The sequence below is a fragment of the Cynocephalus volans genome, chromosome 3, assembly GCF_027409185.1.
Source record: "Cynocephalus volans isolate mCynVol1 chromosome 3, mCynVol1.pri, whole genome shotgun sequence".
Taxonomy (NCBI): domain Eukaryota; kingdom Metazoa; phylum Chordata; class Mammalia; order Dermoptera; family Cynocephalidae; genus Cynocephalus; species Cynocephalus volans.
The window spans coordinates 58,259,368-58,284,718 of NC_084462.1; the positions used below are offsets into that span (position 1 = coordinate 58,259,368).

Consider the following 25,351-nt stretch of genomic DNA (forward strand, 5'->3'; position numbering starts at 1 on the left):
AGGACAAAGGCCAAATGCTGACTGCTCCCTCCCCCCAACCCCCAAGTCCACAGTGTTACAGATACCTGATCCGATCGCTTGTTCCACTGTAACCCCAGCGGCTCTCTACTTGCTGAAATCTATTGATGCAGCATTCCTTTCCTCTGAGGCAGCATCTTGGTCGGTCAATGTATTCAACTCGGGGTTTAGGATTGACAGTAAAATGAAGAAAGAGGTTTACTACTTCACGATCCGACAAAATTCCAGATTGAGCAGGACCTGAAGAAATAAAAATATAAAACCTCAATAAAAGCAATTTGATTTCAATTCCTAACTTTGTAATATTCCACTTAATAACGGGAATTCAAATTTACAACATGTAAAGCAAGAATAGGGAGAAAAATCTTAACATATATAATTTTAGCACATATTTAATTTTAAAGTTTCAATAAAGCCATTTGAGGTTAACCTAACAGAATATAAATGTTAAAATCATTAAGTCATAGCTTAGATGAAACCCTGAGATAACAAAAAAAAAATCTCCGGATTTTTCTATCCACACACCCACCTCCGAGTACCACAGACTTTTGCTCACCAGCAAGTGGAGGGTCATTTCTTATGGTGGGAAAATGCTTACAGTGGCAGCCAGAGCTACTGTTACCTCTCTGCATTCCCCAGCTAATATCTGTCTGAGACTGTAATCTGAACAATGTAATATATTTAAGAGGTAGAAATAGAGGATGGTACTTTATTTTGGGGGTATAGAAGTTAGCAGAGGACAGAAGCTAAAATTGGAAGAACCATGGAAGCAGCATACTATGTATGCTACAGTTTCCCCGTTCACTGCTTCTGAGAAGAGAAATATTCCAAATGCCTAAAACTTATCCAGGAATAAATGCTTTCCTCACAAAAGATGCCAGAAGATCCCTTCCAAGCCCAGTAAAAGCAATCTAAATAAGAGACTGAAAAGACACTAAAAATTTGGTTTAGGAAGCCTTAATTCAGATTTTAATGTAAAACCTCCTGATTATTTTATTTTTTTCATGTAGGGCATTTGTTCACAGGGAGGCCACAAGTTTTGTGCCCCTCTTTACAATGACCCCAAATTCCTGTGAGGTGTGTTGTAAACAGAGGAGCCTTTCTTTAGGCCCCTTGCTCTGAGCACACCCCATAAAACCCCTTGATTTTAAATCACTAGATTAAAAATTTTAAATATTACCCACAAAATATGTCAGCCTGCCAGACCTGGCCCAAGGTTCATCACTGGCAACCTCTGGATAAGAAAAAAGTGTGAAGAAGGAAAAATAAAATTATAAACTTAAAATCTGCATTTTAGCAAAAAAGAGTGGAACTGGAACTACATAAGATCAAAACAAAGATGGAGATAAAAACTCATGTAACTTTTTCAGAATGACAAGGACTAAGATAAAAAGACTAAATGTTTACAGTGATTAAAATAAATGAAAAAAAAAGCAGAAACCCATATACAGGTAACTAGTGGTCCGGAAGAACTGACAATAAGAAATAGGATGAGGCAATAAGTAAAATAAGAGGAAAATTCCTTAGTTGAAAAAAGAAGTCTTCAGATCATGAAAAACATTTTCAGATATGTACCTATGTACCTACCTGAAGAACATAAAACAAGATACACTCCAGTTAATAGAGGGGTGAATCAAAATAAAGAATTCAAAAATATGTCAGATGAAAAGATACACCTAGGCACATTATCATCAAACTGCTGAAAAACCAAAGATAATGTAAAAGTACCAGAAAAAAAGGATACATTACTTTTAAAGAAGCAATAATTAGGGCCGAGCCCGTGGCGCACTTGGTAGAGTGCTGCGCTGGGAGCGCGGTGACGCTCCCGCCGCGGGTTCGGATCCTATATAGGACTGACCGGTGCACTCACTGGCTGAGTGCCGGTCACGAAAAAACGACAAAAAAAAAAAAAAAAAAGAAGCAATAATTAGACTTTTCAAAAGAAATAATGGAAGCCAAAGGGAAGAGAATTTACATTCCAACAATGGATGAAAATAACTGCCAACCTGGAGTTTTCTTCCCAGAACAATATCCTTCATAATGAAGGCAAGATAAAGATGATTTTAGACAAAAAGAAAAAAAGAGTTGAAAGAATCTGTTAGTATCATACCTGTTTTAAAAGAAATACTAAAGAAAAAATTTTAGGCTGATGGAAATGATTCCAGATAGAAGCATGGTAATACAGAAAAAAAATGAACAACACCAAAAATACATAAGTAAATCTAAATGATTATTGACTTTTAAAACAATAATAATGTCTTGTGGGCTTTGAAATATATGAAGAATTAAAGTACATGAAACAGGAGGCTGGCCACTTAGCTCAGTTGGTTAGAGCATGGTGTTGGTAACACCAAGGTCAAGGGTTTGGATCCTCTTGCCAGCCAGCTGCCAAAATAAGTAAATAAAACAAATAAAGTACACAAAACAGTAGCAACATAGGCTGGAGAAGGTTAAATGTAGTGACAGTGTTAATAAGGTCTTTGCATTGTGTGGGAAAATTTAATTTAAATTTTTTAATTTTTCAAGATTTAATTTAAAAAATCCAGTAACTATGTATTTTTGTAATATCAAGGGTAACCCACTAAAATAATAATAAAAGAATGCTTAACTAACAAGCAAATAAACCAGAAAAATAGAATAATAAAAATAACTTGATTCCTCCAAAATGGGGCAGGAAAGAAAGAAAAAAGAAACTGGAAACAAGACAAATGAAAAACAAATTGCAAATATAAATCCAAATATTTTAGTAATTATATTAAATGCAAATGAACCAAACATTCCAAATAAAAAGTTTACCAAATGGGAATAAAAAAATGAACTTGCAAGAGACATACCCAAAATACACAGACAATAAAAATAAAAAGCTGAATGTGAAAGGATGAGAAAAGATATAGAATACAAATAACTTAAAAAAAAAAAAAAAAAGGCTAATGAAACTATACCAATATCAGACAAAGACTTTAAAGGAAGTTTTACTAGACTTTAAGTGGGATATATCATAAAGGAGTAAATTCAATAAGAAACAGAACAATCCTAAATTTAAATGCACCTAATGATATAATCTCAAAAAGTATATACATAAAAAAACTGATGGAACAAAAGGGAGATACATTCTCAATCATAACCAGACATTTTTTTTTCTTTGGGTGGCTGACTGGTACCAAACTCTTGACCCTGGTGTTACAATACCATGCTCTCTACCAACTGAGCCAACTGGCCAGCCCCATAACCAGAAATTTTAACTTACACTTCTCTTGGTAACTGACAGAAAAGACATACAAAAAAATTAAAAAATAAAAATAATTACATAGAAAACTTGAACATCATTAGTATATTTCTTTCACAGATACAGGAGTATTCAATTTGCTGAACAGATACAGGACTATTCAGATTTTTCTGCACCCAACAACTCAGAATATGTTCTTCTCAAGTATAACTGGATATTTATTAAAACTCACCACATGCTGGGCAATAAAGGAAGTATTAAAACAAATTTCAAAGGCCTGAAATGATAGAAGATACATTCTCTAACTATTCTGGAATTAAGCCAGAAATCAGTAAGAGCAAGATAAGAAAAATACCCAAATATTTGAAAATTATGCTTATAATCAATGGGTAAAAGAAAAATAATCACCATGAAAATTAGAAATTCTTTTTATTAAATGATAATAAAAGGGCTGGCTGGTCACAGGTTTGGGTCCCGATACAGACCAGCTGCCACAAATAAATGAATGAATGAATGAATGAGTGAATGAATAATGAACAAACGAACGAATGAATAAACAAACACAAACAAACAAACAAACAAAAATACAACATTATCAATGGGGGGAAAAAGGATGCTTAGAGGAAAAATTATAGATGCATACATTCAAAAAGAATATAGGATGAAAACCATTATTCAAAGTATCTTGAAAAGTCACAATGACTAAACAAATAACCCCAGCAAATTAAAATCAAATAAAGTAAAGAAAGGAAATAATGAAGAAAAAAGCAGAAATTAGTGAAATGGAAAACATACTATGATAGGGAAAATTAATAAAGCCAGAAGTTGGTTCTTGAATACCGAAAAAAGGAAACATTCCTAACTTTTCTATGAGGCCAATTCTGACAATTTCATGACAAGAAAGGAAAATTATAGTCTAATTTCTCTCATAAAGTTGTCATAAAAATACTTAAAAAAATAGCAGATTGAATCCAGTAATATATAAAAAGAATAATGCATGACAAGCAAGTCTGGTTTATGGAAGAAATCCAAAATAAGTTTAAATTGGAAAACCAATTAATGTAGTTCACTATATTAACAGAATAAAGGGGAAAACTATATCATTATCTCAAAAAATAGAATTATAAAAATAACTTGATTCTTCCAAAAGCAAAAAGGAAACAAACAAAAAAAGAAACAAAAAACAGATTAGATGAATAGAAAACAAACTGCAAGATGGTAAATAAGTCCAAATATGTTAGTAATTAATACTAAATGTAAATGAAATAGTCCAAGTAATAGACAAAGTTTGCCAAACTGGATTAAAAAATATTAGTATGTTCAACATCATTAATCATCAGAGATATGAAATTAAAACCTCAATGATATATGTCCTCACATTCACCCAAATGGTTAAAACTACAAAAACTGAAAATACCAAGTATTGGAGAGATGTGGGGCAACCAGAATGAACTCAACTCTCTTAACTTTGCTGTTGAGTGTGAACTGTTACAACCACTTTGAGGAATTATTTGGCAGGATCTACTAATGCTGAACTTAAGCACATTCTATGACTTAGCAATTCCACTCCTATATATCCAACAAAAATGTTTATATATGTATACCAAATGACATGTACAAGAATGTTCTCACTGGCTCCCAAACGGAAACAACCAAATGTCCAACAACAGTAAAATGGATAAATAAATCATGGCACATTTATGAAACATATCATTATTATACAGCAATGAAATGAATGAGTTATGGCCACATACAACCACATGGGTGAATCGAACTGAAATAATGTCAAGAAAAAAAAGTCACACAAAAAATACACACTGTATGTATGATTTCCTTTATATAAAGTAAATATAGACAAAATTTATAGAAGCTAGAAAGTCACCTTTGAGAGGGGGATTAATGACTTACAGGAACATGACAGAGGCTTCTAGGGTTCTGGGAATGTACTGTAAATTGATATAAGTGTGGTTAAATAGATGTGTTCACTTTATTTGCTCATTTTACTATATAAATGTTATACTTCAATTTAAAAAGTTTACATAAAGAAAAAACAAACATTGATTCTGACCAGCAAAAACAAAAACAATCTGGGAGAAAATCAGAATAAGTATAATAAATCAATAAGGAAAATTTGAATATATAATAAATACATGATGATTCAATATATGATGAACCAGTAAGAAAAATGTAAATACCCCAATAGAACAACAAAAGACATAAATAATGTTAAGAAAAAAATACAAATGGCCAATAAGCATAAAGAAATATAATCCAAAACAATCATGAGAATTTTTTTTTCTTTTAAATCAACCTGGCCAGGGCCGGCCAGTGGCTCACTCGGGAGAGTGTGGTGCTGATAACACCAAGGCCATGAGTTCGGATCCTATATAGGGATGGCCGGTTAGCTCACTTGGGAGAGCGTAGTGCTGACAACACCAAGCCAAGGGTTGAGATCCCCTTACTGGTCATCTCCAAAAAATAAAAATCAATCAATCAACCTGGCCATGATTTAAAAGCAGATAATACCTAGAGATGATATGGGTAATTAGAACTGGTCATAGCTGGTCATAACTGGTTACAGAACTGAGATTCAGGTTTGTCTGATTTTAATTAGAAGCATCTACCTTAAGAGTCAAAAAGATCTGTCATTATAACCGTGGGCAAGGCATTTAACTTCTCCCAAGCTCACTTCTCTATCACTTCCCTAATCTATAAAATGTGGGTATTATTATCTTGAAGGATTTTTATTAGAATTGAATGAAATTACACACATATATGCACATACACTTATCATGTGACTAGTACTCAATAAATAATAGCTTCTTTTCCTCTCTGGCACAGGGAGACTGACTGACAATTAAAATAGTTTCAAATAGATTTAGGTTAAGTTATAGCCTTACCTGCTGCAAACTCCTCAATTGTCATCAGTGGAAACCGGATTAAGGAAAGAGCTTTTCCTAAAACTTTCTGTTTGTTTCCAAAAGTCACAGGCAATTGTTGTCTCTGACATTCCGCTTCTGCCCAGCGTACAACAGCTCCAAAAAGTCGACTTTCTCTAATACTAAGTGTATCTCTTTCTAGAACTGCACATAGTGTGTCTATAGATAAAATATAATAATAAATTAGGGATATTTTGCTCTTTAACAAGCAATACTGACAGACATGCTTATATTAAGTGTTCAAATCTTAATGAAAAATAGGTTAGATACTTAAAACTATAGATTCTATTTTATATTATTATATATTACAAATGTTTTATATAATGTATTTATAATACATAATATTGATATTTAATATATTATTTATATTTTATATAATATATAAACTATATATTTTAAAGTATAGAATCTAGTTTTATATATTTATACAAATAAAGTATATATACAAAAAGTATACATTCCTTTAAAAGGAATTAAACTCTAAAATGTTCTTTAAAATTAGTGTGAAGTTTACATTTATTACTTACCACACATGCAAACTTAGATATAGTATCTCCTTATACATATATGCATGCTATTTATGAAGCAAACTCAAATATCCTAATAAGATTAATAATAAGCCACAGAAAAAGAGTCCAAGTAAATCACATAAACATATAAAGCCTTCAGATTACAATTCATTCATTCATTCAGCAAATATTTATTACTGAACACTCACTGTATGCCAGGCACTGATATATCATTGAACAAAAAGTTAAAAACCACTGCCTTCAGGGAGCTTACATTCTAATGGAGAGAAACAGATTAAATAAAAATAAATAAATTATGCTAGATGATACATATGGGTAAAACTAGCAGGGTAAAGGAAATCAGACGTGCAATTTAAAATAGCATGGTTTGAGCAGACCTCATTTGAGCCAAGACTTGAAGGAGGTGGAGAAGTAAGCTAAATAGATACCTAGAGAAAGAACATTCTAGAACTACCAGTGCAAAGGCCCTCTGGTGAAAGACTGCCTGGCATATCTGAGGAACTGCAAGGAGGTCGTGGTGGAGTAGAGTGAGCAAAAGGGAAGAGTAGTAGGCAATGAGGCCAGAAACATGGTGGAGTGGGATACAATCATGTAGCACACTGTACATCATTTGGCTTTTACTCTGAGTGAAGTGAGGAACCCCTGGAGGGTTCTAGGCTGTGACATTTTATGTTCTGAACAAATCACCCTGGCTGCTGTGTTGAGAAGAGACTGCAGTGGAGACAAGAGTGGAAGCAAGATTAGTCAGGAGGCTCTTGCACTGATCCAGGTCAGAGATGGTGGCGGCCCGGACCAGGAAAGTAGCAGTGGAAGTGGTGAAAAATGATCAGATTCAGGATATATTCTAAAGAAGACTTAGTGAGACTTCCAACAGATTGGCTGTGGGCTGTGATAGAAAGAGAGGAGTTGACAACTGCAAGGTTTATAGTCTAAGCCCTAGAGGAATGGGGGTGGCATCAACTGAGATGGGAGGGACTATAGGAGGAACAGGCTTGGATGGGAGAAAGATCTAATGTTTAATTTTGGACATATTAAGTTTGAAATCCCCATGTGACATCCAAGTATAAATGTCATGCCTGTATCTCTTCCTTGTCTCATAGGCAACACTTAAAGAAGTTCAGTTATTTTTAAGTTACAGAAGCCCAGAGCAGTAAGTTTAGAAGAGAAAGAGGCTTTAAAGGCCAACAAACTAGAATGAAATGATAAGCTGCAATCTAACAGAGAAATGAGGAAATTTGTGAAAAGCAGACATAAGTACGTGAAAAGCACAGCAGCCAAGAGTCTTATACAAAGAGAAAGAGATTTCTAAAAAACAATGTTTCAGAGGCATGAGTGCTTTACTGTACATTAATACAATAACTGATACTCATAATAATAAGCATTAATAATCACAAGAATCTTAAATTATATTCAGTACACACTGTTTAACAAACGCAGGTAAAGTAAAATATATTTTAGATATCTTTCTCAAATAGCCAAAATAAACACCTTGGTTCTTAAAAAGGATTGTTCTAGATATATAGGAAAATTATTAACATGGCACTCTATTCCCTAAAGAATCTAGATAAAATAGGCACTACTATAAAATATCTAATAGTTATAATTTAAATTTAATTTAGATAAAAACAAGTATGCCATATTTATAACAGAAATCAATTAAAACATTAAATATAATTAAATTATCCAGAAATACATATCAAAGAAAAATTTTTTTAAAAACCAACAAAAGCTCTTCTGCAATGGTTTACACATCCATACCGAGAACCAAATATTTGCTTAATATCAAACACAGCAACATTCTAGCAAAGATATAGCAATCCCAGAACATACGGGGTCAACAATACATTAAAAATGAATTGGTTAAATATATATTTTTTTAAAACTCAAACTTTCACTACTTCTATTGTAGCTGAGCAGATGAGTATAAACTAAGGTTCCATGAAGCTTTTTCAAAAGTGAATTAAATGTAGGGCCGAGCCCGTGGCGCACTCGGGAGAGTGCGGCACTGGGAGCGCGGCGACGCTCCCGCCGCGGGTTTGGATCCTATATGGGACTGGCCGGTGCACTCACTGGCTGAGTACCGGTCACGAAAAAAGACAAAAAAAAAAAAAAAAAAAAGTGAATTAAATGTAAATCAATATTCCTCAATACTTGGATTTAGAATATATAGTGAGCATAATATTTAATTACTCACTGGAAAAGCAGAAGACTTGGGACCTAAATGTCTCTACTTTGTATGCTCATACGGTAGTGCCTGCAATACCCACCCTGGTTTTGCTTCCTGAGGTTTCAGTTACCCTCAGTCAATCACAGTCCAAAAATAGGTGAATATAGTACAGTAAGATATTTTGAGAGAGATGATGTCCACATAACTTTTATTACAGTATGGTGTTATGATTGTTTTATTTTATTATGAGTTATTGTTAATCTCTTACTTTGCCTTATTTATAAATTAAACCTTATCATGGTTATGTATGTACGATCAGCCCTCTTTATCCATGGGTTCCACATCCATGAATTCAAGCAACTGTGAATCAAAAATGTTGGGGGAAAAAAAATTCCATAACGTTCCAAAAAGGAAACTTAAATTTGCCATGTGCTGAGTACTATGTTCAATCCACTCAAATGAAGTGATGTGTAGGTACTTTATTAGGTATTATAAGCATACAGGAGGATGTATGTGAGTTATATGCAAATGCTACACCACTTATATCAGCAAGTTGAGAATCCACGGATTTTGGTATTCAAGTGGGGTCCTGGAATCAATCCCCCACAGATACTGAAGGATGACTGTACAGGAAAAAACATAGTACGTATAGGGTTCAGTACTATCCAAAGTTTCAGGAATCCACTGGGGGTCTTGGAACGTATCCCCCAAGGAGAAGGAGAGGACTACTGTAACTTCAGAAAAGATAAACATATAAACTGAAAGTATGACTAAACAAAAAAAAGCACATCATACTGCCTTTGGCATAATGTAAATTCATTTTGTTCTATCAATGTGATAAATTATGCTCTTCCTTTAGCAGAAAGCTATGAGAGAAATAGTATCACTCCCTCCAGAACACATACTCAAATCCCAGAGGAGAAAAACATCCCCAAAACTAAGGCAGCTATTAAAAAGCTCCTGAAGCCAGCCTCTCCTTTTTCTCAACTCCTAGACTTCTCTTTAATTCTGTTTTTATTTATTTATTTTTTTAAAAAGATGACCAGTAAGGGGATCCTAACCCTTGACTTCATATTGTCAGCACCAAGTTCTCCCAAGTAAGCTAACCAGCCATCCCTATATAGGGATCCGAACCCACGGCCTTGGTGTTATCAGCACCACACTCTCCCAAATGAGCCATAGGCAGGCCCTTAATTCTCAGTTTTTAAACAAGTACACTTGAGGCAAAATAGCCTATGGAGTATAAAGAGGTAGAGGGACACATAGGGCTTCTATCAGCAGATGTGTTAAAATAAGAAATTACAGCAGAGAACCCAATAAAGTTCATAAAAACACAACAGATTATGTTTCATAAACATAATACCAGATTTTAATATAAACGACTCTAAGTCAAATCAAATCAACAAATATTTATAGGGTATCTACCCTGTGCAAGGCACCTACTTCAAGATTCCCAGGCTCTAATGGTATGCATAACATAAGAGCTATTTATAAAACAATTTCCAGGTGTAAGTCCCCCAGGTACAGGCAGTATTATTTCAAATAAGACTAGATTGAAGAACAAATTGTGCACCTGACAGCCCCAGGAAGGAATTTAAGATTAGGCAATGTTTCATTAACAACATGGACAGTGCTTAGGGCTCTCAAAAATCCAGTAACTCAACAGACATGATGTGCAGGTGCTGGAGAGGAACTTGATCTAGTCCCTGCCCTTCGGTATAATATTAGCAGTGTATAAATCCTTCCCAAGGTACTGTGAAATACTCATGTAAACTAACAAGATGTTATAACAACAGAGGAATATGCTAAACATCATGGAAAAGGGTGGGGTGTCAGTTCTCAAGAAATGAGTCACTGCAGAGGTATAATTTGAGCCAAAATGTTAAGACTGAGTGAGAATTAGCCAAGGTGGGACAGAAAGGCATCTCGGCACAAGCCAGTCAGTCCAGTTAGTCAACAGATGTTAACTGAACTTATACTATATTCTACTGTCTTTGGTGCTAGAGATACAGTGGTAAACAATACAAAGTCCCTGCCTTCAAGGAGTTTACAATGTAGGAGTGGAAAGGAGATAACATATACATGCAAAGACAAATACTAGACAAGACTATCAGATAACAATATGTATTATGAGGAAAATAAATCACAGTAATGGAACGGGGATTGTTTAGGGGAAAGTGGTATCTACTTAAATTAAGTAGGTCTGAGATAGCCTGTCTCTGGTCTCATTTAACCTGAGATCTGAATGATCAAAAGCAAGCAGTCCTATAAAGATTCTGGGGGGAAAGGACTCCCATCAGAAGGAATAGCAAGGGGCCGAGCCCGTGGCGCACTCGGGAGAGTGCGGCGCTGGTAGCGCAGCGACGCTCCCGCCACGGGTTCGGATCCTATATAGGAATGGCCGGTGCACTCACTGGCTGAGTGCTGGTCACGAAAAAGAGACAAAAAAAAAAAAAAAAAAAAGAAGGAATAGCAAGTACTAAGGCCTGGAATATAAATAATCCTGGTCAGTGTATATGGAATGAGAACAAGGAAGAGAATGGTAGGAGATAAAGTCAGATGTAGGTAGAGGGAGGTAGTGACTGCTAGCTGTTTACCAAAAATCTGTTTTCTCTTCTTCCTGGAATGTGACTAACCTGCATCTCCTAGTTTCCTCTGGAATTAGGTGGGATCTCATGACTGAATTCTGGGCAACAAAATAAGAGCCAAAACGAAGGTGCCATTTCAGGGCCAACACTTTTAATATGTGGGTGTTCTTCCTGCCCACACTTTCTCCCATCTTCCAGCAAGATACAGATAACTAGGTCCTAGGGAATGGCAGAGCCACAACAGAGAGCTACCCGCTGACTATGACATTCCCCTGGACTGTTATGTGAAATAAACTCCTTTGTGTTTGAGGCAGTGTGCACTTTTGAATCTGTTTATTACCACAGCCTAGCCTAGCACAACCTACCCTGGCCACCCTAATATAAGGCCTGATCATATGGGGCCTTTTAAGCTTTATAAGAAGTTTGGATTTTATTCTAACTGCAGAGGGAAGACATTAGAAGCAAGGAAGTGATACGACCTGATTTTTTATTTATAAAGATCACTGTGGCTGCTATGTAAAGAATGGACTGTATTGGAGCAAGAGTGGATGGAAGAAGAGACTTTACGAGACTACTGGAGTTAGTCATGTGAGAGAAAACTAGGTGGTAGCAGCGGACACTGTAAGAAACAGTCAGATTCAGGATACATTTTGAAAAGTAGAGCCATGAGCACCTTCTGATAAGACCACATGAGGAGTACGAAAGAAAGAATAATCAAGAGTAACTTCAGGGTTTTTAGCTTCAACAATCAGGTTCACAGTGGTGCCATTAAGGAATACTGAAAAAAGTCGGAAAGGAACAAAAGAGATCTAACAGAGAGTAGCAGGAATCAATGGCTTTTCTGTAGCTGTTTTGCTTGAAATGACTATACAATCGCCAAATGAAAATGTAGAGTAGACAGCTGAGTATGAGTTTGGAGCTCTGAAGACAAGGTGGAAGATACAGATTTTGGGTCATATAGGTAATATCTAAAGAGATGGGCCTGGATAATATTTAAAACCATTGGCTCTCTGGACTCACCTTCAAGGTAAAATTCAAATCCTTAGCTATCATTAAATTGTCCCCTATTGGGCCGGCCCGTGGCTCACTCGGGAGAGTGCGGTGCTGATAACACCAAGGCCCCGGGTTTGGATCCCATATAGGGATGGCCGGTTAGCTCACTGGCTGAGCGTGGTGCTGACAACACCAAGCCAAGGGTTAAGATCCCCTTACCGGTCATCTTTTTAAAAAAATAAATAAATAAAAATAAATAAATAAATAAATAAATTGTCCCCTATTACCTGGCTTTAACCTGTCTTGCACTTCCTTTTCTCTATATCCACTTCTTCATGTGGTTCCACTTGCATTGAACATCCTCCCCTGTTCACTATCCAAATACTATCCACTCTTAAAGGCCTGTATCAGAACTTCCCTGTCAAGATTTTCCTAACACTACCCCAATCTGAGGTAATGGCTCCACTTTCTGGATTTTCATAGTAATTATTTTCTACATATCTAATGTAGAAATGGCAAGAAAAGGCAAAAATCACATTTTGCCATATGTCATCTCTTCTATTAGTGTCTGAAATCTTGATTTTCACATATTTGTTCCTTGATTCTTCAATTAGATGTTTCCTTAACAAGACAAACCACATTTTACCCTTCTTCATACTGTATTTCGTATAGGACCCTAGTATAATGCCATGCATATGGTAAGCAGTCAATGAACATTTATTTGATGTGACACATTTTAAAAGGCAATGAGGTAGTTAAGACTTTTAGGAATATATTCACCAAAATGAAAGAAAGCAAAACTCTTAAAGAGGTAGACTTCAATCATTTGGAAAAAACACTAATTTAAATACAGCTTGTTCTTTGATAAGGCTGAAAAGCATTAATGTACTTAAAACATAAAAATTTAGTTCAGTGAACTTACCTATGTCAATATCAGTAAACCCTTCTGCACTTATTGCGTCCGTTGTGCTTTTGTCTATTGTGTCTAGACAAAGACTAGCAAGCTGAGGTTCATCAAATAATCGAGCCTAAACACATAAAGAGATAGTTATTTTACTTTCAGAGTTATCTTACCTTCAGGCTGTACATATTCAAAGTTAATACTATGAACAGTTATAATTGCTAATTATGTAAAAATATCTACTTAAAATACAATTATCATGTTTATATGTTCTTAAAATTTTTCATTCTGTAATCAGAAATGAAAAGCTAAAAACACAAAGGCCCTGCTGAGATAACAAATTCACACTTCCAATAATAATCCTGTATTTTTATTTTCATATGCTTACATATATATTGCCTATTTTCTTATACAATACTTATTCTGATCCTTAGCAAATCCTCTAGGTTAGATTAAGCAGACATTACTATCCCATTTTCTAGATGGGGAAACAGGAATTCAAAGAGGTACAGTGACTTGCCTAAGATCATTTAGCTAGGTATGTTGCAAAGCTAGTACTTAAATCCTAGTTTTATGATCTTTTCACTAAACTAAAGAGCCAACTGTCAAGTACACCAGTACAAAGAGATCAGATTTTTTTCCCATTGCCTGTTTCAACTGGGGGGAGAGAATGGAGTACAAGAATTTTAGAGCATGAGAACTCTAGGAACCTGAGCACAAACTAGGTCTAACAACAGAAGAACAAAAAATAAATTTACATGATGGAATATTATACAACAATGAGAATGAATGATCTACAACAACACAAAAATATGGCTGAATCTCACAAACCTAATGATAAGCAAAAGAAGCCAGAGTATATAATGAGCAAAAGAGTATACATTGTATGATTCCAGCAAAGCTAATTTTGGATGTATGAAGTCAGAAGTTGAGCTTATAATATGTGCCTTATCAATATGCATATTATAATTCAAAAAAAGAAGTTTAAAAGCAGGGGGAGTACAAGTCAAACTCAAATGCGATTTTTTAAAAACTGAAACACTGAACAAGGAGGTGTGATGATATCCATGCCAATGACCAACCTTTCATTCTGGCCTCGGGTCAGCTCTATTTACATTTAATAGCATGGACAAACACTAAATGCACAGAGGTGTTCATGCTGGGTCATGCAGAAACCTGCTGAGAATACTGCCAACTAATTAACCACAGCATAAATGACAACCATTATTTGGTATGACTGATGACTCTTCATTTAATTTTAAAGTAAAATTCAACTTAGAGGATAACTCAGCTACTACCGAACAACTGATAAACATCTGTAAAATGAACAGTTATCTTGTGGGTTGTTTTTTGTTTTTTTGTTTTTTTAAGCAACTTGCTGGTGCAAGGATCTGAACCCTGGACCTTGGTGTTATCAGCACCATGCTCTACCAGTGAGCTAACCAGCCACCCGTATCTTGTGTTTTATGAGACAGAAAAGAAAGCATTAAACACACTGACAGAATTTTTAAAAATTTACATACATATTTTATTTATATTTTAAATTTTAAAAATTTATATATAAAATACATAAACATTTTTTTTTTTTTTTTTTTTTTGTCTTTTTCGTGACCGGCACTCAGGCAGTGAGTGCACTGGCCATTCCTATATAGGATCCGAACCCGGGGCGGGAGCGTTGCCGCGCTCCCAGCGCCGCACTCTCCAGAGTGCGCCATGGGCTCGGCCCTAAAATACATAAACATTTTAAGTCAGCAGAACATTATTTAAAATTGTAGAACACTCAAATATGTTTGAAAATGGTCTTACACACTAAGCCTGTTTATATTAATTTGCTTTGTCAAATTTTAAACAAATTTTGGCACAAAATAAAAAAATCTGTATTAAAATAGAATAAATATTAACTCTATCTCATGCAATTTTCCCTCAAAAATTTTTTTTACTTGGAATTTTAAATTCACAGAAAAGTTGCAAGAACAGTACAAGGAACACCCATAAACCCTTTATCCATATTTACCTAAATGTTATCTAACCTTTTGCCTCATTTGTTTCATCTCTCTCTCTTTCTCTCTCTCTCTCAGTATATCTGAGAATAACTGCAAAAAGTCCGTGAAAAGATTTGTATTATCATTTTTTGTTTTGTTTTGGTTTTCTTGGCGGCTGGTTGGTACAGGGATCCAACCCTGAACCTTGGTGTTATCAGCACCATGCTCTAATCAACTGAGTAAACCAGACAGCTCCTTTATCTTTTAATCCTATTTTTCCATGAACTTTATAAAGTACCCTCATGCGTACGTGTGTATATACGCATCCACACACACACATATATATATGTGTGTGTGTGTATGTGTGTATTTGGGGGCGAGGGATCAGAACCATTTGAAAGTAAGTTGCATACATCATGGCCCCTTATCCTAAAATTTCCTAATAATAAAGATATTTTCTTACATAACCATAGTAATTAACTTTGATAAATTTAATATTAATACAATATTTTTTCTACTCTACTGGCTGTATTTCAGTTTTGTCACTTGATCCAATGATTTTTTTAAATAACATTTTTCCTTTTAGTACAGGATCCAGTCTAGGACTATAGTTCACACATTTTTAATGTATGAAACACAGTACATTCTTTATAATTATAATAAGTAACATTCAGATAAGTAAATCTAGATAAAGGGAATATGGGTGTTCTTTGTACTATCCTTGCAATTTTTCTGTAAATTTGTAATTCCAAATAAAAAAATTTTTTGAAGGAAAACTGCATGAAATAGAGTTAATATTTATTCTATTAATACAAATTAGAAATTCTAATATCAGCAGATATTTTAACTGGCCAGCTCAACTATATTTTCAGTTGATGTTTGTGCAAAAATTGATCTTTCACTCCAGGAAAAACAATTTTCGGTAAAAATTATTTTATTCAGATTAAGCAATTGTCAGTCACTCTTTAGATTACACAGGCAATATCAAGTTTCCTATGAAATCTATTGCTGCTACTTGGAGTAAAATAAATTTTCCAAGGCCACGGGTTCAGATCCCTATATAGGAATGGCCGGTTAGCTCACTTGGGAGAGCGTGGTGCTGACAACACCAAGTCAAGGGTTAAGATCCCCTTACTGGTCATCTTTAAAAAAAAAAAAGAATCTTATGAATATCAACTTATTTATTAGATTTTCATCACAAATTCAGAAGAAGAAAAAAATGCAGGGAGATATTGCATATTAGTTATATGACTTTGGTCAAGCTATTTCACCTCTCTGTGCCTCAATTTCCTTATCTATCAAATGGTGATAAGAAAACCTTTATTTTGAACACCTACACCTCATAAACCTATAGTAAGGATTAAATGAATTAATGTACACAAAGTGTATAGGAAGGTGCCGACACAATCACCACCCAATACAATACATTTTGCCGTTATTTTCACCAATATCACCACACCTTAAGAACTGTTGATGTAAGGTGAAGACCTTAGTTTTACTACTTGCTGTCTAATGTTAAGTAAAATATTTATTTCTGTAAGTTTCCGTTTTTCATCTTTAAAATGAGGATAATAATAGGAAACTACATCACAGAGTCATAATGAATAAATGTGATAATATATATAAAGGGGCTAGTTTAGTGTCTGGCATACATGGAGTTCTGAATTATGTCCATGAAAAGGTGAGATCAGCAGCATGTTCTTTCCTTCTATAACTACAAACACTTAATGACAGAAATTTTTTTTAAAAAGAGAGGAAAAAAAAAAAGAAACCATACACTTTACATATGATAGAATGAACACTGAACTGGAAAACATCAACCCTGGGCCCTGGCCCACTTAGCTTGTGTGAGACTTTGGAAAGGCAGTTAATCAGTCCAAGTTCTAGTTTTTCCATTCATAAAATGAGAGGTTTGAGCTAGGGGTCATCAGCGATTATTTCCAGTCCTAATATTCAATAAGATTATATTTTATCAACTTAGAATTTTTAAAATAATTCATACAAGAGTATTACAACACTGTCTAAAAAGAAAAAATGTATTTATATCAAAGCATGAAGCTCAGATTACAGGCATTTAACAAATGCTAAATAATCTATGTTTTAAAGACTGGTTAATAGCTCCATTGGTGTGTTCAGTCTGTATAAATTCATTACACTGTACACTTATAATATGTGCACTTTTCTGTATGGATACTGTTAGTGAAAACTTTTTAAAACGTCAGAGAAAGCATGTTTCATATAAACCTAAAATTCTAACTTCTCCATGAGTGGGTTAGCAAACTTCCAGACACAGGTCCAAAGACAGTGAATCTTAGAACTTTTCCAGACTTAAAATATTCAATTTTTATTCCAGATCCACCAGCAAAACTTGAGAACAAAGCTGTCCAGAAAATTTCATGCTATCATACTCTCAAAAATAGCAGGAACAACAGTGGACCTTAATCCCTTTATTTATATGATTCAGCACTGTGTTAACTCTAATTTGCTTTGCTATTCTAAAATCTTATGAATCTGATACATTTCCCTGAGTGGTATTATAAAAATAATTATATATACTGTAAAATAATGATCTAGAATTAATTATCCAGGAAATATTAAACATTCATATAAAATTATGCTTATACTCTGTGCTCTAACCAACTGAACTAACAAGCCAGCCTAGATCATACTCAATTTTTAAGGTACAATGATATGTACCTTAGCTACATTTACTTACCTGAGTAAGTAACATAAAGGCATTATCTGCCCTGAGATGTTTGGTGAGAAAATCCACACAATGTGCTTCCAAGGCTGGGACTGCATATTTCTTAGCAGTATAAAGAGTGGTCATTACTGTTTCTGGGCCGATTTGAACTTCATCTGAATACAGAAATCTGGGAAGCAATTGGGAAATTTACATAGATGATCAGTAATGTTTTAGATAAGCAATCCATCAGAGTTTAACCTCTGAGGAATATTTTAAAAGACAATGAGTAAACTGAAAAACAATCTGAAATCTGCCTCAGATTTTGAAGACTACAGGGCATTTGCACACACATCATCTCATTTTATTCTTACTCAATCCTGAGAGGTAGGAAGTCTCTCATTTTACAGAGGAAACAGGTTAAGTGAAGATTATGAAACAAACCCATATCTCTAAGCCAAGTCTTCAGAATTCTTCTCAGCACCCCATAGCTGCTTAGGACAATAGTGGTTCACTAATCTCTCCCCCATCAAAAGATGTCCACTTAAGTAAATCTACGGGTAGCTAAGGTCATATCTCTAAATGTCAAAATATCCGTTTATATTCTGATAATAGTGCCTTCTTATTCTGGGCATCTTTTAACCTTTCATCGTTATCCCAGAATCAGCATAATGACCACAGATTAAAGTACTGGGGCTTTGGAGGAATAAAGCAATTTAATAATGTAATAAATGATCCCATTTGCTTTTGTGCTTTTGAGTATTTAGGTCCAATTTTCTCTCAAAATCTATTTGCCCAATACTGCCTTCGTCTTAGTTCACTGATTCTGACTGTTAGGTCACTAGATAAATCCACCTCAGAGAACTGAAGATAAAGCACAAGATTCTCAGTGAAGGCAAGGCCTAGACAGTTCTTGTTAAACTATACTTGAGCTTTTGCATATCAACTTCAGGCACCCTTTGCAATCCTCAGAGACCCTTGTACTTACTGCTCAGTTCTCTGCTACACTTACTATAGCTGAGGCTACTGGAAAAGTATGGCATTAAGAACAAGTATTTCATTTTAGCAATACTGAAAGACATTAGGACACTTTATTACAATTATATTTCCAGGACTCAAGTTTTAAGATAAGCATTTAAGAAAACCCATTATCTTCTTTCCAAATACTCTATTACACTGGAGTGAGGAAATTTCTATCTCATGCCCCTACCCTATACCTTCCAACTTCCTCTTTTATTCCTATGGCCATAATTACCACCTAAGATGAAACCTTGTTACACCTCCCTAAGTTCCCACTCTAACCAAAACTTGGCATTTCTCTGATAATATCATCATTCTTGTAAGAACCCAAATGCCCCAAGGGATCACACCCTGATCACATAAGCCCTTCTCGGCCGCACCCCATCATGGCGCTGGTTGCCCTTCTCTTCCGCATTCTCCTTCCCACCGGCGCGAATCGCATGCCAATCAGCTCCCCCACGCCAATCAGCTCCCCCGCAAGCCCCATGCGGTATGCTAAATAGGGATTGTATTTTAAACCAATCAGCTTTCCCTTAAAGCCCTATATATATGTGTGTGTGCTGCCTAATAAATGAGCTTTCTCCGGTGAGTCGTCAACTGGTGTCGACTCGTCCTTTTCAATTCTTACAACTATCTTAAGTGGAGGTATACTACCCTATATCTCAGGTACAAAAGCGAGGGTTGCTGTTTTTCAGGATTACACTGTTTTTACATTTTTTTCCAAAAACTCCTTTTAGAGACTAAAGTCAGCCAACTATATCACCCTCATAATGCTCACTTAATTTTACATGCCACATTTTGTGATGAGTACAGGGAATTAAAAACTAAGTAAGGCACAGTTCCTCACAGCTGGGGGGAGGGGATGAATAAAAAGAATAGAGAGAAAATTAATATTAACATTTGTTGAGTATTTAGCATACGACAAATGCCAATTCATTTAATCCTCCCACAGAGAAGGTAGGTGCTATACCTGCATTTAAATGATGAGGAAATATGAGAGCTGTTTACCATTATACACCATTTCTGGGCTTGTTTCCTGTGCTACAATACGAGGCCAATCAGGAGAGGGAAGAGACTGCTCTATTAATTACTAGCTGTGTGACTTTAAGCAACTTATTATCACTGTGTGCCTCTCTAAAAAGAGATGAGAACAACAGTATCTACTTCACAAAGTGTGGCAAGGATTAACATAAGTTAAAACACTAAAGCATTTTGAATAGTGCCTGACAAAAAATTAGCTTCAGTAAATGTTAGCTATTTATTTGTATATTGTCTCATATTTTTTATTGCTATTTTACTCCGCATTTTGAAAGATTTCCTCATCCTTATCTTCTAGCCCTTCTATTTTTCTCCCCAGCAATCACGTTTAAATTTCTAAGAATTGTGACTTCCTTCTTCATTCCTTTCTTTCTCCACAGCATCATGTCTAGTTTTGTGGATGTAAAAACTTTCTAAGTCTTTAACAAGTTATTAACCAAAGTTTTAAAAGTTCTCTTCTGTTCTCTGGATTACACATTCCCTGGAAAATCAGCTGTTCTGTTTATCTTGGTCTTTGTAATTCATGTTCTGATATTCCTTATCTATTAAATGATTGATGATTGTCTCCATGTTCAGTATTCTAGCAGCTGGTCTGTTTTTCACATAAAACCATCTCCACAATGAAAAGGTTGGCTGGGAGCTCTGTGTATGGGGGAGACTTGCTGACTGGCATCTTGTGTTAGAGTGAGAAGCCAGCCTATAGGTCAGGAATCTGCCCTCCCCCTCCCCCAATGCCATCATGAGGAGAGCTTTACCCTGGGGTCCCAAAACTCATACCAGCAATTCTAGCTCTCCCCAGGCAGCTTTGTTCAATTTATTTCCAGAGGAGCCTGTCAGGTGTCACCAGGACCTAGTTGAGGAGATGGGTCTACACGCAGGCTTTAAATTAATTTCCATGTTTGAGGACTACCTTTTCATTTCCACTCTTACTACCTCACTACCAACTTGTAGTCTAGAACCTTGCTGGGGTTCTTCCAGGAAGGGCAGCTCCTGCCTCCACTGCAGCTCTTCATGCTCTGGATTCTGGGCTCCAGATTCATCTACTCTACTTCCTCCATCAACAAGCTTCCAACTGCTTTGTCCCTTTTCTACATTGTTGGCTCTTCTTCTCTTCACTGTGTGTAACAGACTCATTCTCTTTTGTATTTCTTTTTTTAGTCAGTATGGGGATCTGAACCTTTGACCTTGGTGTTATAACACTACACTCTAACCAACTGAGCTAACCTGCTAGCCCCTCTTTTGTATTTAATAGACATTTTAATTGGGAGAGAGATAAGGCTAACTGAAAGAAAGTGGGCCGAGATGCCAGGTACTGTTCAAGCTTTATTAAAGGAAGAAAATCTGCTGAGCTGTGCTCAAAGTGGCAGGCAGCCTGGGGCTGCCCTGAAAATGGGGACAGCACCAGGTGTGGGGGTGGTAGAGCTTATATTGGTATGTTGGTGCCAAGAGCTGGGTGATGTAATTCTGGGGTGGGGATTGAGTCAGGTCACGGGGATGGAGAGTTCTGGGCATGTGGAAACGCCGAAAGTTTCAATTTCTCCGAAACCATGAGGCTTCTTGTAAGAGATGAGATAAGGTAACCCCCACTTTCATAACATACACAATTCGCTTCTGTGAAACTGCTTGCTGTGTGACAAGGTAGACTGATTAAGTTTAAATAGTGTTTGAATTGCTTAAAAAATGTTATTGTTTTAAAATCCCCCTCAGCTCTTTAGCCCCCTTAATAGAAGTTAAAAGCTAAATATTAGCCTGCATGTAGAGAAGTTTCAATTTTGTTTGCTGTTCCCCACTCAAGCTGCCCTGAGCGATTAACTGGCTTGTTTCAGCTTCTGTTATCAGCTTGCGCTAGGCCTCCCCAAACCCCCTCCTCACACCAGGAGGGTATGTGTGTACATGTGTGACTATATGATAACTATAAGTGTGTGACTACTTGATAATTTTAACTGTGTGACTAATGTAGGAATGTGCCTTTAAAAAAAACCCTCTAAACTTCAAGTCAGGGCTGCTCTCTTCCGAAACTTTCTTGGAGAGACAGTCACCAGCCAGCCAATAAAGACCCCCTTTTAAATTCTCAATTGGGTATTCTGGTTCCTTTTCTGTGCAGCAGCCTCACAACAGAGAGAATGGGGGAGGGGAGGAGAGAAGGTCAACGGCACCATTTTGTACTTGGCCTTGTCTAAGATGGCGCTTGTTATGTTGCAGATCTATTACTAACCATGTGCTCAATTCCCTTCTTGAGCTAGAAACCTATGAAGTTTTTGTTTTAAGGACAAAGTAGATGTCTTCACACCTGCCTAAATTTTTTTTCAAGCAAAATTTACTAGAGAGTTCAAATACCTATACCAGCCAGCTGCAAAAAAATATATATATATATATTGGAGTTAAAAAATACAAAGCAGAAATGTGGGGCCTTTATCACCATTTGTCTTTGTATTTTGAATAGATTCAAACTCGAGAATGGTTTGAAAAGAACTCAAGTACATGGTTTTATGAGAATCTATAATTGGGGGCTCTGACTTAGGGAGAGCTGGAAAAGCTTCAAGGAGGAATTTCTACTTGAAGTAAGATCTAAAAGATAAGAAGAGGGTGGGAGGAACATTCTAGAAACAAGAGAAAATGGTGTTTTTAGACTATTCTGTATGAGACCTCCCCATTCAAATTGCTTTTATTAGATTACACCTTGACAACATACCTTTGGCTTATATCGAGGAAAATTTTTAAGAAACATCTATATCTAAAGATACAGATTGAATGGGTCCGGCCTGTGGCTCACTCAGGAGAGTGTGGTACTGATAATACCAAGGCCATGGGTTCAGATCCCATATAGGGATGGCCAGTTCGCTCACTGGGTGAGCATGGTGCTGACAACACCAAGTCAACGGTTAAGATCCCCTTACCAGTCATCTCTTAAAAAATAAAAAAAATAATAAATAAAGATATAGATTGAAGACACTGTTCGTTATACTTATGCCTTTTTTAGAAGGGGACTACACCAGGGATTTCTTTTTAAACTGGCCTAATTATTAGAGCTGTGCATCTCCTAAGTAGTCGGCTTGTTTATAATCTTACTAACACTATAAATTATAACTGACCAGCTAGGATTCTCTTTCTGTATTAGTTGCTAAGATTATTAAAATGAAATTTGTAGCTTACTTATAGCATACATTTTTGTATTAGCTTCACTCTTGGCTCTATTTTATTTCTTACTCTTGTGGGTTTTTTTCCCTTACCCTGTGTTTCCTGATAGACATTTTAAATTCTTTTTACACCAATATGAGTTAAAAATAAATACTGGACTATAAGCAATAAAAGTAACTGTGTTTCCTTTTTTCCTACATCCTTCCTAAAGATGTGGAATATACTATAAAGCATATGTACTTCACAGGGCCTGGGTTTCCAAAGCCTTGCAGTTTCAAATACTGACCTTGCAGAGGACTGGAAATTTTCCTCAGGATATAAAGTCTCTGGTGGAAGATAAAGATTTGTGGAACAGCAAGGTTGCTGGCTCAAGGACAGACTAGTTACCAATTGTTATGTAAAGATCCTGAGAAATTGCTGTAAGAAGGAATGTTTGCTAAGATCAAGCTTTTGTTGATAGCCTTACTGGAATGTCATCTGGCTTGTTTCACTAAAAGTTACCAGCCTACATTGTTAAACTATAAGCCCACCTATGTCTCTTCCTGTAACTTCCTGGTCTGGAAAATAAATGCAGGAAGAGAACCCCAATCGGGGTTAATTTCCCAAAAAAGGGTTGCCTCTCGCTGGAGGGTCCCAGGGAAGTTAACCGCTTTGGGGCCTCTCACTGCTCAGAAGAGATGGGCTTTGAGTAATCCTTTGCATCTCCATCACCCAGGGGAAGAGCGGTGACAAATCCATAGGGAGCAAAGTAACACAAAGCAACATACAGAACCAGACATAGTGTGGGCACATGTTTAAGTCTTCATAAATACATGTTAACTCACTCACTATAGGTTTCTATGCAAAAGTGATAGAGAAATTTTTTTTTCATTTTTTATTTTCATTTCTAATAAAAAAAAAGTTATTTAAATCCAAGAATTATCTTGGTTCATATTTTACTTACACATTTTCTCCACATTCTATTTAATTATTAGAATTTCTATAATATAAAAAAACTAAGTAAGCCAAGGATTATAAAATATAATTAAAAATTAAACACGATATTACCACAATGTTTTGTATTTTTAGGTAACCATGTAAGCTCTCATACACAATCTCTAAGGACAAGAATACAGAGAAATGATTACATGTCATCAAACTATTCCTGTTTTCTCCACAAATACGAATAGTTTTCCAAAAAGATAAAACTTAGGTTATATTTACTCTAATTAAATTTTTTAAAAGACTAAGGTGAAAACCTGATTTCACATTAGGTAAATCACAAGATCATGTATAAGGAACTCTATCACTACTGACCCATTCATTTTACTCAAAAACATTTATTGAGGGACTATACCAGGCACTGTGATATGTCCTAGAAATACAAATATAGGTAAGATATTTGCCCATAAAAAGCTCAATAATGAAATGATTAAAAAATGTTACAATGTCAACACAAGTATACATTAGGCACTAATATCTAATAACTATTCTTTAAAGATGCCCCACAATAAATCGTGCCTTCTAGTTTTCACGCCCTTATATAGATTTGTCCCATAATGAAGGTGAGCTGGCCATGTGTGGCCCCCTTTAACCAACAGAATATGTCAGAGTGGCACTGTGCCAGTTTGTGGACTACTTAAGGATGCCTAGCAGCTCCTGCTTTTGTGCTCTTGGGAGCCAAGAGCTAAGAAGTCAACCTACCCTGGTGGAGAGACTGGCTGGAGAAGCCATGCGGAAAGGATCTGAGGCTTTACATGGAAAGGGAAAAAGGCTCAGCCATCCCAGAATCTGAGTCAAACCTCCAGATGACTCCAGCCCCAACTGTGGTCTCACCACAACTGCATGGGAAACAAGGAGACCCTGAATGAAGCACCCGGATGACCCCAGTCAACTCACAACTGTGAAAGATAATAAAACAATTGTTTAAGTGACCAGTTGGAGTGGTTTGTTTTACAGCAATAGATATTCAAAACATGCTGAGAGATTAGATGAGCCAGTGCCCAATTCTGCCTGTGTTTGGAATTAAGTGATGTTTTACAGAAGACGTAAAGCCTGAGGATTATCTGAAATGTAGTAATTAAGTGTGTGTGAAGATCTAGGCAGAAAAATTCAAAAGTACAAAGGTAAGGAGGCCTTAGAAGGCAGG

General features: G+C 35.9%; 1 protein-coding gene and 1 non-coding gene across 2 annotated transcripts in view; both read right to left on the reverse strand.

Annotated features, from left to right (window-relative positions):
* Nucleotides 1-25,351, reverse strand: part of BTBD1 (BTB domain containing 1) — a 43,255-nt gene that overhangs the window by 12,525 nt on the left and 5,379 nt on the right. Inside the window, exons 2-5 of the mRNA XM_063089879.1 lie at nt 18,061-18,217; nt 13,384-13,489; nt 6,145-6,342; nt 66-258 (exon numbers count right to left, since the gene is read on the reverse strand). Of these exons, the coding sequence (XP_062945949.1) occupies nt 66-258; nt 6,145-6,342; nt 13,384-13,489; nt 18,061-18,217 (654 nt within the window). The remainder of the gene's footprint in view (nt 1-65; nt 259-6,144; nt 6,343-13,383; nt 13,490-18,060; nt 18,218-25,351) is intronic.
* LOC134374454 (small nucleolar RNA SNORA11) lies at nt 1,021-1,149 on the reverse strand. Its single transcript, XR_010023299.1, has one exon. It is a non-coding gene; the product is annotated as a small nucleolar RNA SNORA11 (small nucleolar RNA).